Consider the following 18,316-nt stretch of genomic DNA (forward strand, 5'->3'; position numbering starts at 1 on the left):
GAAAGACATTGTGCCTGGCCTACCTCAGTAAGGGGACTTTACACTCCCCAGGGTGAAACTGCCAGAGGCCCATATCTGACAGCCTTTGGCAGATTCTCCCAATACCGCACCCTGAACATTTCCATAGGGATGCTGGTCCCCAGTTCAAGGCAATTCAGCAAAGCTTTATAAAGTAACTTCTCTACAAAAGGCACAACAGAGGCCCCCAGGGGGCTGTGAGAGCACAGCTGGGGTTGAAGGGGAAGCCTAGCAGCAGCAGCCCAGGACCCTGGGGGTGGGGCTCCCCTGCTGCTCCAGCTCACTGCTCCAAGACCTTGAAGGACAGTGGGGTACCACTCTTGGCAAAGGATTTCATCAGACTGCTAGGATAGATGCACCCAAGCTTCTCTGGGGTTGGGAAGCCCCAGACCCTATAGAGAGACAAGCTTAGCCGATCCCCAATATAGAAGGGACCCACCCATTTGGCACTGCTGCCGTTCCTGGGGAGTGACAGCAAGAGGACCTGATCACCCACGTTCCACTCCTTCTCCTGGCTCTCCCGCTTGAAACGCCTATTCTCCGCCTTTTCACTGGCCTTGTCAGCCACCCTCCAGTGGAGCTCCAGCAGCTCCCCCATCAACTGGAACAAGAAGACGTCCATCTTGAGCCCTTCAATATTTGCACTGCTCATCTCCCACCACAGGGGCTCAGTGAGCCTCACCTCGCCCCCTGTCAAGATCTGGAACGGCGTGGCCTGGGTGGAGGAGGCCCTGAAGGCCAGATGCAGCAAGGGCAGGGAAGCTGCCCACCTCTTGCCGTGCAGAAAGATGAACTCCTTGAGGGCCCTCTTGAATTCCCAGTAGGTCCCTGAGCTCGTCAGGCAGGGGAACTGCAGGTCCCTACTCAGGGAGGCCGTCTGGGCTCCCAGGGCCAGTCCACAGCTCACCAGGACATGCCGGGCAAACTGGGGACCCTGGGCAGCCTCCATCCTCACGGGAACGCCCCACCTTGCAAACACATGCTGAAGCAGCACCTGGGCCACAGCCGTGTGCGTGTAGGGCTTCAGCGGGAACGCCTCTACCCACCTGGTGTTGGGGTCAGCCACAATCAGCACATGCTTGTGGCCCTCCTCACTTATGGTGACTGGGCCCACCACCTCGATCTGCAGGTTCGACCAGGGGGCGGTCGACCTGAGGGGCCACAGGGACTCAATAACCTTCAACTCACTGCCTAGGAGATTTCGGGGAATGCAGAACAAGCAGCTCCTGCAGTAATCTCTGACGTGCTCCTGCATCCCAGGCCACCACCCCAACAACCGCAGCTTCTTGTAGGTCTCCTCGGGTCTCTGATGGGCCCCCACGGGGAGATCATGCACAGAGAAAATCAAGTCCCTCCGGAGTTGCCTTGGGACCACCCAGACCTTGGGCTTCTTATCTCCCTTGAACAGAAGCAGGCCGCTCTCCTGGTCCAGGCTGAGTGAGTTAAAGGCAGAACTGAAGGGTGAGGAGCCAGACAATTTCTGCCCGGCCTGCAGCTTGCCGATAATATCCGCCAGGGTGCTGTCACTGAGCTGTAATGCCAGCAAGTCGGGCCTCTTGCCCACGGTATGGGGAGACACTACGGGGACCGGCACATCCGTTGGCAAATTCCACCACTGCCCACCCCCCTGAGCGCCCTGCTTGGCCAGGGTGTCCACCGTCACGGCAAACAGGGAGCCGCGGTAGGAGGTTCGGTAGATAAACGGAAGGGATGAGAGGCCAGAGGTGAGGGATATGATGTAGGAAAGCAGGCTCGGGTGAGGTAGTGGGGATCCGTCAGAGGACAGGAAGCCCCGAGCCCTCCACAGGGGCAGGAGCTCCCAGAGGAGGCTGAAGACCCAGTTGCAGTGCGTGAGGAAAACCACAGGGAGTGGGGACTGACCGAAGCGCTCCAAACCGCAGGCCACAGCAGCCAGGTGGGCATAGGTTGGTGTATAAGGTGAACAAGAGAAGGAAAGGGAGACAGGGGGGCTGGTGGGAGACAGGACATAGAGACCAAAGCCAGCACACCACTCATCCTCACGGTAAAAGCAATAGCCCGACATGTGGATGCAGACAAAAGTGGACAGGTCGGAAAAAGGAGGCAGAACCTGAAAGAAACGAGTCAGAGAGGACGCGGGCGTCAGCAGTTGGTTTTCCCCCAGCAGGCCCTGGAGAAGGGTCAGTTCCAGGGCCCTCTTGCCTCTGTCCTGCACCAAGAGGGACCATCGGATCAACCATGCTTTGGAAACCCTTCGGCCCTCCGGAGCCTCAGGGTCCACAGTGGTCCGGGCGGCGTACGAAAGGTCCAGGACCACAGGGGTGTCCCCAATGCAGCGGGAAAAATGCTTGAGGGCCCAGGCCACGGCATAGGGGCTGTCTCCCCCTGATTGGGGGCCCTCACTCTCCTCGTCAGGGAGGAGGGGTTTTGAGGTATAGGCAATGGGGTGCTTCCTTCCTGAGTGCTCCTGGTAGACAATGGCCGTCAGGGCCACTTGGCTCACCGTCACCTCCAGGCGGAAGGGCAGCTGGGAGTTGGGGGCCGTCAGGCAGAGAGCAGACACCAGGGCTCGCTTCAGGGACAAAAAGGCCTTCTCGTGCTCCTGGTCCCACTGCCAGTCTGGCTTCTGCTTGAGGAGGCTGTGCAAGGGGCCCACAAGGGCTTCGTAGTCGGGGATGACATCCCGGTGGGAGTCCATGAACCCCACAAAGAAGGAAAGCGCAGTAAAGTTGTTGGGGATGGTCATCTGGGCCAGGTGGGTAAGAACCTGCTGGCAGGGAGCCTTGCCATCCCAGGGGATGCCCAGGGAGGGAGAAGCCACCACTGGCAGGAGATCGATGTCAAGGGCCCCGTCAGGGGGGTCCTGGAGGCTGAGGCACCGGAGAATTTCTTCTGAAAGGGAAGGGCACTCAGCCCTGAACACCGACACCAGCGAGGAGTCCAGGTCCTCCTCCTCGGCTGACCTCTGTGCGCCCTGACGCTCCTCCGGCTCCTCGTCCTGCAGCTCCCTCGGCTCTTCACCCTGCCTCTCCTCCTTCTCTTCCCTGACCTCTTCCACTTTCTGAGGACTCTCCAAAGGCCCCGTGTCGGTGGCATCGCTCAGCTCAGAGATGCTGGCTGACCTAGGAGGAAGGGTCTTCCACACCTTCAGGAAGTTGCCAATGTCGGTGTCCAACCTGCACCGAAACAGCAGAGCAGAGGGTCCAATGGAGGAGGAAAGGGGACAGCCCACCCAAGAGGCCATCCATGGGGAAATCACACCTGTGGAAACCCTGCGGAGCCCCACCTCATTGCTCAGTGACCCTGAGGCTGGGCCGAGTGCCAGCCTCTGACATGGACCCTGCCCATAGATCTTCTACCTCTGCCATGTGCTGGGCCTCAGTATCAGAGATTCCACTATGCTTTGAAGGTTTGTCCAATCAAAATCTCATTGACCAAGTGGCATTTTCAACAAGTTTTAAGCCAATGGTGTGATAAGAATTAGACGACTGGTGCTTCCGACCTGACCCCAGGATTAGCAAGCCAGGTCAAGAGAGGGAACGAGGTCTGGCAAGGGACTTGAGAGGACACAGTAGACAGACCTGCTCCACATCACTTTTTTTCCAAACCAGGAAAATGGGACTGGGTGGAGGCCTGGCCCAGGAAGCAGTACCTTGCCCAGAGGGTCCACCACAGTCTCCTGCTGGGCCCAGGGAACTGGGAGATGGGGAGCAAGGTGGTTTGGCGGGGTAGAGGCCAGAGGATCTGAGTTACTGCAAACCAGTTCTGCCAGCACCAGCGAAGTGACCTTGGGAAAGTACTTGAATCTCAGATTCCTCGTCTGTAAAATGAGGATAGTAGTCGTGTATGTCTAACTCAAGTTGTGAAGACCAAGGGGATAAGAACTGTGGAAAAACTTCCACTTGGCACAGACTCTAGACACGGCTGCCCTTGAACACAATGAAATAGGAACGAGGCTGTTCACTGTAGCCATGGTTCCAATAGCATAACACGGATACCATCAATAGCCCTCCACAAGAGACCCGATAACTGTTGGGTATTCATGTACTGGAATACCACACGGCCATTAAAGTGAGCCACACAAATTAACATCTGGAAAAAACAATAAAAAGCTGAGTACAAATGCCAGTTGTGGAAGGATACATATAGTATTAAAGCATGTGTGCAAAACTGTAAAACAGCAAAACCATATAAGTGGTTTATGGACGCATAAAGAAGTGGTAGAAGTGTAAAGACGTGAAAACATCAAATCGCTCTGCTCACTATTAAGCACTAGAAAAACGCTGGCTAGCACTTAGGGGAAGTTTCTGGTCGGTCCCTGGAGGGGCCGGGAGGCAGGGGAAGCCCATTACCTGTTGGGCTTCCTCAGAAACTCATCCAAGGTGGGGCCATCGCGGCCCAGTGGGTCGTCGGGTACCATGAAGAGATTCCCCGCAAAGGTGAAGGGCAGCAGGCTGGACCCGGAAGAGAGGAGGCACAGTTGCTGAGGAGCCCTAGACCCACCCACGCCCCATTGCTGTCTGGGCATCTCCACAGGGCCAAGACCCACATCTCCCAGCAGATGCTGGTTGGCGCCACCCCAAGGGCCCTCTCCTGGCCCTAACACCCCTGCCAGGGGCTACCTGACATCCAAGGAGAAGGAACAGCCCAATCCCCTCTAAGCCACCTCACCGATCTTTGACCATCAGTTTCTTGGAATTATTCATCAGGATGTGGAGCTGCTCGTTGGTGACAATGATGCCATCTGTCTCCTCCGCCAGCTTTACCATGAACCTGCAAGGAGAGTGGGGATCACTAATGATCCAGGAACCAGCCCCTGCATTCCCCAGTCCTCTGGGAAAATAAACTTGAGGCTTCAAATTGGAGCGTGTTGGACAAAAACTGCCCTTGGTAGTCGGGAAGCCAGGTCCCAGGAGACCATCCCCTCATCTATACAGCCATCTGGGATCACCACTACCACCTGGGAGGGTAAACTGGGATGGATGCCCTGCAACTGTATATTCAAACACAGACCTCTGTTTTACACTCAGGCATTCACATACAATGCACGGACACGCACGCAAACCCACACACTTGTCCACATCCACAAGTGCATTTTTATTGCTTCAGTTTCCACATCTGTAAAACATAAAATATGTCCCCTATATAGCTGTGAGGATTAAAGTGGATGACTGAAATATCTAGCTCAGTGCCTGCCATATAGCATACACACAAATTTTCCATTATTCTTCTTTACCAATGAGCAACATTCATGTACATGCTGACACGCACGCATACATACATATGTATGTAAACACATACAAAACACATACAAAAACACACATCTTAATAAACAAACCCATTTCCAAGGATCACTTCTCCTTGAAAGAAGGCTGTGACCAGGAAAAAAAGCAAAGGCCACCTACTTCTTCTTAGCATTCCCTGAAGACTTCCACTCAGGTGGCCCCAAGCAAGCTATTCCACAGGTGCTCAGAAGAGGGGCCTTCTGCAGAAAAGCCATCTTCCCTTGCACCCAGGCAGGAAATTAATTACGGGCACTTAAACACCTCACCCAGAAGGCTTGCTCTTTAAGGAGAGATGCCCGAGTTGCCCTGCCCAGTCGTTCCCAGGTCTGAAGGCTGAGAGGATGCCAGGTTTGGGGAAAAGTAGGGAGGTACAGAACTTCTCCCTGCCCCACATGAGAGGTCCCTAAGTGAAGCCAAGTCCTGTGTCTGCCCAGCATGGACTCTAGCCCAAGACCTGCAACTGCAGCAGGACCTTCCCTTGCCCCAAAAGAGCCAGCATCACAGCCTCCTCCTGTGCACACTGGTTGTGCAGCCACGTTGGGAATGGATACTTAGGATTGAGAAGTAGGAAGGCATTTGGGCTTTAGCTAGGAGATGCGGCCAGTCTAAGCATTTTCAGAGCCCAGCCAGAGCTCTGACCACATACAGCTATACACATTCCCAGGGCCAGGGCTGGGGAACGGAAAGACTGAAGCAGTTCCTTGAGACATGAACTTCAACTGAAACTGGCACCCCAAATCAGATGCTTAGGGAAGCAGCTTCCTCGAAGCACCACGAGTCACCGGGCCCAATCCCATTCAAAGCCGTGGATCTCGGCCCATAGGTCGTGGGAAATGCAGCTGCAGAATCCCAAAGTCAGAAATGGTGGATCTCGGCCCATAGGTCGTGGAAGAAAGTCTATTAACTAAGGGAAATGCAGCTGCAGAATCCCAAAGTCAGAAATGCCTCATGGCCTTGGGCAGAGCCAGCCTTGGAGCTCTCTCCTCACTGTGTCCCTCCCTCTGCCTACACAGCGCTGTGCACCATCCTCTCTCACATGACCCCTCAGATGTGTTTGCTTCCATCTCTCCAGAGCAGACGAGGCAGGACCCCACCTGACACAGCAGCTTAGCCCCCAGAGACCCACAGAAGGCAGGCCTGGGGACTGGCACACCTGTAATCATAGGTGGTAATCTTCTTGCCATTCTCAAGCTGGGAGGGGGTGATTGAAAGCATCTTGAGGGAATGTAGCTTCGTCAGAAAGTGACTCTCTGGAGGCGAAAGGCAGAAGATAGAGATGGTCAGAGGAAGGGCTAAGTGGAAAAGGCCACGCTGGGGACAGAGAGAGGCAGGAAAAGAAAAAGCTTGGTGATGCTGGAGGGGCTGAGCGGCAATAGATAGCTCACCTCTCACCCTCCGGTTCTTCTTCAGCTGCCAGGTGGGTACAAACACAGTGACCTCTCGGTGGCCTCGGTTCCAGAAATACTGCACCGCCATGGCGATGCCACGGCAGGAGAAGAAGTGCTGGAGACCATGCCTGTGGGGGTGGTGGAAAGTAAGGAAGAAATTCCTGCCCAAGAAATGGACCAGCCTTCCCACACCTCCCTTAGAGCCAGCCCAGGCAGCACAGAGGGCAACGCCAGGGCACCAGCGTCAGCACCACAAGCACCGACAATGCCCTTTTCCCTTCCCTCCATCATCGAACATTCTGTGAGCACTTACTGGGTGACTGTGTGTGTGTGTGTGTCTGTTGGGGCCTCCAGGGGAAGAGGAAGAAGATGGCAACCTCTAAACCCAAAGAGTTCAAGTTAGAGCTGGAAGCAAGCAAACATTCACTGACCATCTACTGTATGCTAGGAGTGTGCTCAGCACAGATATCACTCTACAATCTGGGCAAATTAAGTGGTCTTGCATATATTTATGCTAACACATACACAGCAGTAAGTGCTGTGCAGGGAGGGCAACGTCAAACGGTTGGTCAGGAAAAGCTTCATAGAGGAGGTCCGTGCTGGGCCTTAAGGTTGGAGCTAAACATTTGAAAGCTGGCCTGAGGTTGTCTGACACCATGCTATGTAAGGCAGGCTGCAGTGGAAAGAGCATGGGCCTCGACAGTGGACAGATCTGAACCCAATGGCCAGCTGGAATCCTTACTGGCTCTGGGACCTTGGGTAAGATTCAGCACCTTTCTGAGCCTGTTTCTGCTTCTGTCAAAGAGGAACAGAAACCTACATTTGCAGGGCTGCTGTGACAAGTCCATGCACAGTGCCTAGCACTCAGTAGTCACTCAACGTGGGCCACTTCTCTCCCATCTTTTCCTCATTTGAACCCCATGTCACCCACAGAGGTCAAGGATGCCCATGCTATGTCCCCACCAGACACCCTGCCTCAGGTCTCCAGCATGCCCAGTATGCCCTATGCCATGGCTACTCACACCATGGCCACGCTGCTGCCATCAATGACCACTCGCCGCAACCCCTGGTTTCCAGGTTCCTCGGACAGGTTCAGCTCGAAGGGTGTGTTCAGAGCCTCGTGGTACCTCTGAAAGCTGGTCACTGTGCTGTTCGCCTGTGGTTGTCGAGGCGCTTGCCTCAGGGCCCCCTCCCAAGCCCCCAGGAGCCCTCCCACCTGAGGTTGGTGCTTACTACTGGGAGCCAAGGTGCTGTCGGGCTGGGAAGCCTGCCTCCTGGCCACCCCCTGGCCCTTCAGGAAGGAGGCACTGCCCTTTGATGGAGGCTGAACCTCGCTCAGGAGCTTGGCTGCATCCAAGGCTGGCCCTGGAACTGTGGGTGCCTTCTGAGCTACAGGCGTTTTCGGCGCTCTGGAGGCTTTTGGAGCCGCGGGGCCTTTGGGGGTTGCAGGTGTTTTGGGAGCTGCGGCCCCTGTTTTAGCCACAGGACCAGTCTGAGCTTTGGGTGTTTTGGGCCCTGCAGGTAATGTTTTAGCTGCAGGCGTTTTCTGAGTTGTGGGAGTTTTTGGAGTTGCAGGCACCACTTGAGCTGCTGCAGCCAGTTGACCCACATCTGCCTTTTGAGCTGTGGGCACCACTTGAGCTGCTGGCTTTGTGGGAGCCGAAGGCACTTTGGGAACTGCAGGTTCTGTGTGGACTGCTGGCATCACTTGGGCTGTAGGCACTTTGGAGGCTGCAGACTGCACTTGATTTGTGGGTGGGGTTTGAGCTGTGGGCACTGCTACAGCCATGGGCACTTCAAGAGTCTCAGGCACTGTTTGAGGACCAGGAACTGACTGAGCCGACAGCCCCCCTTGAGCCACAGGCCTCCCTTGAGTTGTATGCATTCCTTGTCCTGTGGGTGGTGCTGAAAAGGTCCCCTCTTTTGGCTCCTTATAATCCCATTGCATACTTCCTTGATCCCCCGGCTCACTTGCAGCTTGGAGTTGGGGTGTAGTAGTCAAAGGTGGCCCTATCTGTGGAAGTCCTAGGCTAGCCTTGTCCTTTACGCCCGAGCCTCCTGACACCACCAATAAACTCATGACTTTTTGGGGGGTCTCTGGCCTCGGGCAATTCTGTAGGGTTGCCTCTCCTCCTGGCCCCCCACCCGGTCTACAGTCCACGCTGGGCAAAGGAACCAGCTCCTTCTGCTTCCACTCTAGGTTTAAGGGCAAAGGACTCTGCCCTGGCAGTTTGAACTGAATGGGGCCCAGTGGCCTCTGCCAGAAGGGGAAACTGAAGCACGCCTGGGACAGGAGCCAGGCCAGGTGGAGAGAATGTAATTCATTGATCCTCCAGAAGGTTGCAGCAATAGCCCCTGGCCACAAGGGCCCAAAGGCTGGCCCCGGGGCCCAGGCCTTCCAGGCTGGGCACACACCCAGGGCTGACACCGGAGGAGGGTGGAAGGGGAGCTTGTCTTCCACCCTCTGGACCTGCCTCTGCTGTGACAAAGCTTGTGAGTGGTTCGCAGAGTCCTGGCTGCTGGCGGATGGCACTGCCCCTTCCTTTCGAGCACTGTCCGTACCACCTTGGTTGTTGGAACCAACCCTGGGGAAAGACCAAGTTTGTTGGAAAGACGGAGAGACCAGTCAGGTCCCAAACTCTTTCCTTCAAGTGGGGGAGCAGGGGTAGGGCAGAGAAGCTAGACTAATTCTCCAGAACTTACCGTACCAGCTGGTTCGCTGTCTCCTGCTGTGCGTTTTGGCCTGGAGAGGATCCTAGGCTGGTTAATTTCTTTGAATTTTCTGTGCTCCCGTTCTGGAGGGTCTTTATGTCCAGGAAGGACCCAGGACCATCTCCCACGGACATCACAGCTGAGCCTTCCTTCTGCTGGTGGGGAGGGCAGATCAGGACCTCTGGGTCGGAGCGGGTGTTGGAGGTGCCGATGCGGCTGAGCCACTCGATGATGTCCTCTTTGCCTGCAGCATCCCGCACCAGGCTCAGCAGCAGCTCCTGGACCGCTGGGGGTAGCTGCAGCAGGTCCCCTGCATACTGATCACCACGGATCCAGACCAAAGCCCCAAAGGCCCGAGTCACCTCAGCCTCCCAGATTCCCCGGGGGGTGAGCAGAGGGGCAGGGCCCCAGCGCAGCCGCCCCACCAGCTCCTCCAGCCAGTTCTGGGTCATGATGAAAGACTCGGTCAGCCCGCCCACCATCAGGGAGCCAGGGGGGCCGGGCACCAGGTAGGCCAGGGTGCTCCAGCAGAGGCAGTCCAGGAAGAGGCCCTGGGCCCCAAGGAAGGCACAGTGCAGGGCAGGCGGGTAGCGAACCTCCTTCCATAGCTCTGGGTTGCACAGGCCCTTCAGATACTCCTGAAGCCACAGTGGGGAGAACACAAAAGAAGTCATCCCTTAATAGGGTGGCCAGTGGCTAGCACTCCCCCACCCAGAAGGCCCACCCCTCACCAAGAAAGTGCCCTCCCTATGTCTACCAGAAGCCAAGCCCCTATGGCCAGCCTCTCTCTTCCTGGTCCTGCCTCTTCACACACTCATTTTTTTTTCCAGGAGAGTCTGACAGAATGGGAGTGGCCTTGAGGAAAGAAGAGCATCTGGGTTTGGAGTCAAGGGACCTGGTTCTACTTCCAATTTGACCTCAGCAGGTTAAGTTAATTGTGGGAAATTTATCATCTTCTCAGGGCCTCAGCCTCTTCACCGGCATGATAGGCTAAACGAGATAATCCTAAGGTCCAATCCTACTCTGGCATTCTAGAATTGTGAAATAGCTAGCGGGGAGGAGGATTGCACCTTACTGAACACCCTCCAGGTGCCAGGAACTTACATGACCTGGGGAAAGTTATTTATCCTCCCTGTGCCTACATTTCCTCATCTGTAAAACGGGGGAAATAGTTCTGCCTCATTAGGCTATTATGGAACTTCGGTGAGTTAACACAAAGGAAGTGCTTAGCCTAGTGCCTGGCACAGTATATTTCTATTTTGCAGGCTCAGAAGAGCTATGCGGCTTGCCCAAGGACACACAGCTAGAGAATGACTAGGTGAGGACCCACAACCCACCATCTGTCTGACCATGAAACCAGAGGTCTTCCACCTTCTCGGGCTGACTACACAGTGACTACAGGGTAATCCTGTGAGATTCTGGGTTAATATCCCTCCAGAAGGTCTCTAGCACAATCTGTACCCATAACCATGGTAACTCTGTTGCTCAGAGGACACAGAGGAGGAGATAAGTCGCTGGGCCAGCATCCGGGGGAACCCCACGGATATGCACAACAGCTGAACCAGAAGGAAGGCCTCTGGCTCTCTGGGCAGACCAAGTCCTCACGGTCACAGGGCTCACGCACTCAGTCTTATGAGGTCTCTGGGATGGGAGAGGTTGGGTTCCTCCACTAGATGGCTGAGTTTCACCAGCAGGACCCCATGAGCTCCAAGTGAGCATGAGTGCACACTCTTAATCAGCCAACACATGTTGACTGCATTCACCCTCACGTCCCTCCATATCCCTGTGTTGATCACAGACATCCTCTTCCTGATCTCCCCTGACAGTCCCATTAGGGAGCAAACTCTCCCTTTTAGATCTCGAGCAGCCATCCTGAAGACAACTCTAGGCCCTCTGCTCAGTACCCAGGCCGTCCTTCCCTGCTCCAGCCTATGCTTACCTCTTTCACCTGACCCAGGCCATAGACTGCCAGACCCTTCCCCAAAGGGCCTGCAATGCACCCAGGCACTTAGGTCCAGGTCTTACTCACTTTCAAATCAGTCCCAAAGCAGCTCAAAACCTGACAGAAAACCCAAGCCAACTCCTCACACCCAGAACCTCAGCTGGACCCACTGCCCAGCAAGGGTGGATCTGACCAGGTGCAGGATCACTCTCACAGACCTTAACAAACTCCCCCACCCCATACACCCCACATCCTAACCACGCGAAAATAACATGTAAATATGAAGAGATGTGCTGGGAAAGAAGATTGTGGGTGGTTTTTTTCTCTTTGTGCAAAGAGCTTAAGATACTTATTGTACCATTAACTGTTCAATATTTTTTAACTAAAAGATATATAGGAACTGAAATAATTTTCAAAATAATAAATCTGAATATATATTGAACACTTACTAATGCCGGGCTCTTTAAGCACATTATCTCATTTATTCCTCTCTCAGTCCTATAAGGAAATTACTATCATCCCCATTTTAGATGAGCATGGACAGGCACATGTCCAAGGTCACACAGATAGTAGGCTGGGACACTCAGCCAGTCTGACTCCAAAGTCTGGGGTCTTAGTCACGACGCTGTCTCTATTTTCAAGCAAAAAAAAAGATAGGGAAGCAACAGACATTTTTAATCCAGAAACTATCTGGAGCAATGTTCCTGCTTTAAAGCCCACCCAAATCTTTTTCCTCTAAGAGGAGAAAAAGTAGAGAAGAGGTAGGAACAAAATAAGCACAGAAAAAGAGTGGTGTGTTTGTGAAAACATATTGCCCAATATCCCACAGGTCCTTTGTCAACCTGTACGTTAAATAAAAACACCAAATAGGTTAACACTGCTCTACACTTGATCAAGGTGCTTTATTATTTAACACCTGACCTGGGATTCTCTTTTCTCGTAAGCCAGCTACCATTCATTGTCTGCCTTCCAGAAGCACCCAAAATTACACTAAAGAATACTCAAAAGGCTCAGAAAATGGCAGCACCAAGAAACTTTGGAATTGAGAGTGAAGGGGCAGACTGAGGTAAAATTGTTTGAGGAGCAGTTAGAGCCAGAAGCCAAAGCTCCCCACAACCCCCCAAACATACACACGGGCTGGGCAAGTACCTCTCTATCCACTGGAGATTTTTTCTCTAGAGAGCTGAAAACAGGTCCTAGAATTAGAGGTTTATCGGCATATTTGAGAGCGTGGGTACCATACAAAAAGCATAGGGGAACAAAGAAGGGCCAGATAATGTGGTCTACAATGAAAGCTGAGTGCAAAGAAACTCATTGATCCCATTCACAGGTTCATCAGCCAGACCCTGACTCTCTAGGATGAAGAATAGAAAAATACATTTGGAAATCCAGCCAGCCCAAGCTCAAAGTCCACCAGACGGTTTATCTAACGGACAGTGCCCCCAGATCTCTGCATAGCCAACCTCAAAATCAATAAACCTCAGCCTCAGCTCCCAATCGGCTCTTTGACCTTTATTTTTAATCTTGCAAAGATTAAGTGATATATGAAGAAAGCTTCTAATGTGAGGTAAATATATAGAAAACACACAGAAAGGGGTGCGAGTAAATTGAAGGAAGAGAAAGTAGGGAGGGAGAAGAAAATTTCAAGCCGTTTACTTTCCTCAGAGAGATAATAGAGAACATTGTACAGACTGAATAAGAACAGGATACTATTTTTAAAAAGAGAATTCAGAGAGAACATAAATGACTTTTAGACATTAAAAATATGATGGCAGAAATGAAAGACCCAAGACAAAGGTTGGAAGGTAAAGTTAAGGAAATCTCCAGAAAGCAAAGCAAAAAGTCAGAGCTGGAAAATAAGAGAAAAAAATAAGAAAAGTGGATTAGTCAGTCCAGAAAGCCCAATGTCTCAATAGGAGTTCCAGAAAGAGAGAACACGGAAAACACAGAGGAGAAAATCAGTGAAACATTTCCAGAAAATGCCCTAGATCTGAAGAGCATGAGTGTACAGATAGAAGGGCCCACCGATTATGGATGAAGGCAGAGCCAAACAAAGGGGTCTTACTAGGAAATCTCAGAACAGGGGAAACTACAAACTTCCAGAGAGAAGAAACTTCACATACAAAGGAACAGGGATCAGAATAGCTTCAGACATCTGAAAAGCAAGAAGTCAATGGAGTACTGCCTTTACACTTCTGAAGGAAAAGAATTTTCCATTTATAATTCGATACCAGCCAAACTATCAATCAAGTGACCTTCAGATAAGCAATCCCAACATTTACCTCCTATAAAAATCTTTCTCAGAAAGCTACCGGAGAGTATTTTTCAGCATAACAAAGAAAGGAAACAAAGAAAGGAGACCAACATAGGAAAAAAGCAAAGGCAATCTCCAAAAAGCAAAGGAAAATCTCAGAATTTATTCATTCATTCAACAAATCATTACTGAGCACCTACTATGTGTCATCCTAGGATGGACAGCTAGTTCAGACTGGAGAAGACTCAAGAGACAAGCACATTGAGAGCAGACATCAGCATTCTCTTTAGCAATGCACCATCTTTCTAACTTGATGAAGCTACTGGTGGATGTGTTCTACCAACCCAAAAAAGAGAAAGACATTAGGTCCAGAAAACAAGACATCTAACAAAGAAAAAAGGCATAGGGAGGCCAAGAATGACAGCAAAAGGAAGTCTCAGGATGACAGCTGTGTAGGCTGGACCAGACAGAAGGAAGGATGTCTCCAAGAAAAAATTTGGAACTGAAAGAATACCTTGCACCTATTTTCCTTGTAGAAATTGTAGTGAGGGGCCACTGAAAGTTGTAAGAATTAGTAATAGGTACAGAGAAAAGCAAGCATATTGAAAAACAAAGAGTTCTTAACCTCAATGCAATAAAAAAGTAAGAAAGACAACATAATCATTGTACATTTTAATGTTTAGAAGTTAGTGATATTTGCATAGGCATAGTGATGCAAATACTAAACTTAAATTTAACAGAAGATTGAAAAATAACTATATTGGGAATAAAGAGGGGAATGGCAATATGAGGAAGTTAAATCCTCACCTACAATAAGATGAAGTAAAAAAACATTTAAAATTAATTAATCAAATGATAACAGTATCCAAAATTTTTTTGGAAATGTGCAAATGTGTGAACACCAGAGCAAACATTATCTACAAGGAAGGGCACTGAAGAGAGTTGAGAACAAGGCAGGAGTCACTGTGTTCTATTGTGTGCTTTTTCAAAGTTATTAGACTTTCAAATTGTAAATTACTTTGATAATAGAAAAATTAAGTTTAAAAAAAAAGGGAAAAGTTAGGTGCCTATAACACAATTAGGTATGCTGGTAAGTGTTTAACTATCAGCCAGTTGGGGAACAGCCCTGATTTGTAGCATTTGCCAATTTCTGTGATGTAAATGCTCCCACCATGGCATATTTCAAACTACCAAGGGGACTCCACTGGCTTGCAAACTTCCTGAAATTTTAACAATAGGTCAGTAGGAGCCACCTCCAGCGTACCCCTGGCCACTACCAACTTCCGTGGTACCGCTCACAGTTAGTATGGAGCAGGGACAGATGAACCCTCCTTTCCACTTGCCGATTTCACCTCAGAAGCCAGGCCTCCCCAAGTGTTTGTTTCTGCTGCCCAGGAATGTGATTCCAGCAATGCCTTCATTATTTTTCAAATCCTACCACAAGACAACAATGTAAAGGCGCTCTCGAATTCTACAGAGATTTTCCTGGAAAACCAGCCACATATGATGTAGAAACACACCGAGGCCCTTCTTTCAATGAGCCTGTATCCTTCCTGACCCTTCCTCCCCTCACCAATAAGACACACCTATCCTCACGCCTTCTCCATCCTGCAACCTCTAGTCTCAGAGTCCTCACAGCCAATTGGCCTATGTATAGTAGGCTGTTATCAAAGTGCCATGATTCTGTGTCCCTACAGCTGGGATTGGGGTCAGTCACAGCACCTCCATATTGAAACTTGGGAAATTTTCTTATATCAGATCCCGGGACCTTAGAGAGCATGTAATCCAAGCTTCTCACTTTTCAAATGAGGAGCCTGAGACTCAGAGAGGGAAAAGGACTCACTCACTCAAAGTTACACAGCTAACAACAATAATAACTGACATCTGTACTCTACGGCTCTCCACATTTTGCAAAAGTACTTAAGCATGCATTATTTCAGCTGGCTCTCGCAACCCCTCCATGAGGTGGGTGTTATTATATCATTTTATAGATGAGAAAATAGGCTCAAGAGGGTAAATGCTTTGATGGAGTTAGGAGGTAGCAAACTCCAATCTCAAACCCTCTCCACCATACTCCTCTGTCTTAGTGTAACCCGATGACAGCAAATTGAGCCCAAGTCTCCTAACTCCTGGGACAAAGCCTTATACTCCCCACCTTCTTCGCCCTCTTGTTCCAAACTTCCAAGCATCTGTTCTTTCTGTTCATTCTGTGAAATAAGGGAGGAAGTTGCCTAGAATATCCTTACACTATGTTTCCACCTTCGATGGTGCCTTTCCCCAGGGGAAGACAAAGGGGAAGGAGGTGACAGGGTGGGGGAATTGAGGGAGCCACTGGCTACATTAACAGGGCCTGGGGTGTGAGGGAGGGATCTTTTAGGTGGCAGTGGGAGCAGGAGCAGACAGGCCCGGAGAAGCTGACCTAGGGTTTAAGCAGGGGGCAGGGGAGCTGGGCACCTCAGAAAACACCAGTCCTATGAAAGAGTGAGCGAGCTGTTGTACTTCAAATTAGCAAAAAGATTAAAAATCCAAAACAACCCAAAAGCCTCCTCTTGTTAACCAACCCTATCCCAGCTACTGAAAAGTCTTAATTTCAGGGGCTCCTGCACATCTATTCTCTGGGCAGACACCCCTCCCCTCCCCCAGCACCTCTGTCAGAATTTGAGAAAATGCTGACACAGCAGCTCAACAGAGGGGCTGAGGGAGGAACTTTCCAGCCTGCCTGCCTGTCTGCCCGCCCGCCTGCCTGCTGGCCAGCATGTTCTGGGCCTCCCCCACCCATGGCCTTGACCAATTAGTATATCAGTACAGACCCAGCTAGGGAAGGGGTGTGTGTTGGGGTGGTTGGGGGCAGAGGGAGGCTGTAGCATTCCTACCAGGAAAAGATAAGATAAAAGAATCTGAGGGAAGAGGGAGACCTTGGCCGTGACTGGGGGTCAGAGGGAACCTGAGAGGCCCAAGTAGAGGAGAAGACTGTGAGAGAAGCCAGAGAGAACGCAAGAGACACACTGTGACCTGGCCTATTCAGGTGTCCAGCCCCATACAGCAAGCTCTTTCATGTGAAAGCCCGCAGCTCTCCTCCCAAATTCCCACCCATCCCCAAGGGCTGGTGGCTTCCAGAGCAGCTGCACCCGCACCCCTGAGCCACTGCAAGAAGCTATCTAAGGCATCAAGAGTGTGGGGCAGGGAGCCCGGAGCTCTAGGTTCTGGTCCCAGCCCTGGTCACCCCTACCTACCTGACCCTGAGCACTCAGGCAGGCCCCTCACTCTCTCCAATGCCCAACACCTCCTCTGTAAAATGCCAGCATTGCTTTAGCAGCATTTCTAAGAGCCTCTCCAGCCCCAGCACCCTGATAGGGGACAGCCCAGGTTTTAAGGAGACTTTAAAAGAGACAGAAGGGTCATCTTGATGGAGAACAAAGAGGTGTGTTGCAGAGGCCACTGAAATGCAGGATTTTAATGCAGGAGTGGATTTGTGGATGCTGGGGCCCTGGCCAAGGACGGCTCCTGGAGGTACACAGGCGGGGGAACCTCTCTCAGGGCACTTGCGGGGCAGAAATGACAAGCAAGAGAGAGGTGGAGCAAAAAAAAAAAAAAAGAAGAAGAAGAAAAAGAAGAAGAAACGAGATAGAAGGAACCAATACTGCAGATCTGGAAAGACAGGAGGATGGCCCAGTACCTGCCGGCCACACTGCCAAATCCAGGTCGGGGGACCTCAGGGGATCTCTGTCTCCCCGGGAGGCAGGGAAACGGGAGAGGGGTCTGGTAGGAAGGGACGGGTGGGGGTGGGGAGAAGCTGTTTACCTTGGCTTTGCCCATGTTCTCCCTGGGCCCCTCGAGCTGCAGCCAGAAGTAGGGGTTGTCGGGGCGGCTCTGGAAGGCGTTCAGCTTGATCCTGAAGATGCGCTGCACTTGCAGCCGCTGCCGCTGCACCCGGGGCTTCGATTTGGTCTGCACCATGACCCATTCCTGCGCCGGAGGGTCGCCCCCGGACAGGAGCATGGCTGCCCCACCCGCCCCTGGAAGGAAGGAGCCCAAAGTGTCACCGGGATCCCAGGGCGAAAGTCGCCCCGGCCCCCGGCCCAGGGAGCCCAGGCCACGCCCCCGACTCCCTGCGGCGCGCCCCCAGTCTCGGTCTTGGTCCCCGTGGCTCGCGGACCCACCCGCCACCGCTCGGGCGACCGCCCTCCCGAGCTCCGTTTCTTTCGGCGGCGGCTCCCGCGACAATCTCTTCCTGCCAGGGGTTGAAGCTGGGGGTGGGACCGGTCGGGCTCCCACCGCCCTTCCCTCCGCCCCCAGCCTTCCCCCTTCACCACTCCGCCAGTCCCTTCGGGATGAGCTCCTTCTCCGTCTTCTGGGCAGCTTAAAGGGAGGAGGAAGGCGGGGGAAGAAGAGAGGCGGTAGGAGGGTCCTGGAAACCTCTGCCTTCCACCCAAGTTTTGGGCCCAGACCCAGAATCCAGGGGTCAAAGTTAATTTCCTTCCACGTTCCCCTTTCCCCAGTGGAAGGAAAAGGAAGGAGAAGGAGGGGCATTTGGTTAGGGGAAAGGGGTCTTGGTTTCGGGGACCTGGTCTTTCTCCCCATTCCGCCCTCCCACCCCGCCGCCTCCCAGGCCTCGCTGGAGAACGGGGACCTGTGCCCCTCCTTCCCTGGAGGAAAGGGTTAAGGGAGAGCAGGGTGGGGAGCCCGGGAGGCCGGGGCCTGAGGAAACTCTGGGCTGGAAACCGAGCAGGAAGGAGAG

The 18,316-nt window shown here is 52.3% G+C and overlaps 1 protein-coding gene across 1 annotated transcript; it reads right to left on the bottom strand.

The window, feature by feature from the left end:
* Positions 1-22: 22 nt before the first annotated feature.
* On the bottom strand, positions 23-17,577 carry NYNRIN (NYN domain and retroviral integrase containing). Its single transcript, XM_006913523.3, has 8 exons — positions 17,380-17,577; positions 9,374-10,020; positions 7,693-9,255; positions 6,668-6,798; positions 6,436-6,532; positions 4,669-4,770; positions 4,350-4,451; positions 23-3,173 (listed from the first exon to the last, which is right to left on the bottom strand). Exons 1-8 carry the CDS (start codon positions 17,575-17,577, stop codon positions 299-301), a joined length of 5,715 nt encoding a protein of 1,904 aa, XP_006913585.1. The 3' UTR covers positions 23-298.
* Between the last annotated feature and the right edge of the window lie 739 nt (positions 17,578-18,316).

This window comes from Pteropus alecto, unplaced genomic scaffold, assembly GCF_000325575.1.
Source record: "Pteropus alecto unplaced genomic scaffold, ASM32557v1 scaffold335, whole genome shotgun sequence".
Taxonomy (NCBI): domain Eukaryota; kingdom Metazoa; phylum Chordata; class Mammalia; order Chiroptera; family Pteropodidae; genus Pteropus; species Pteropus alecto.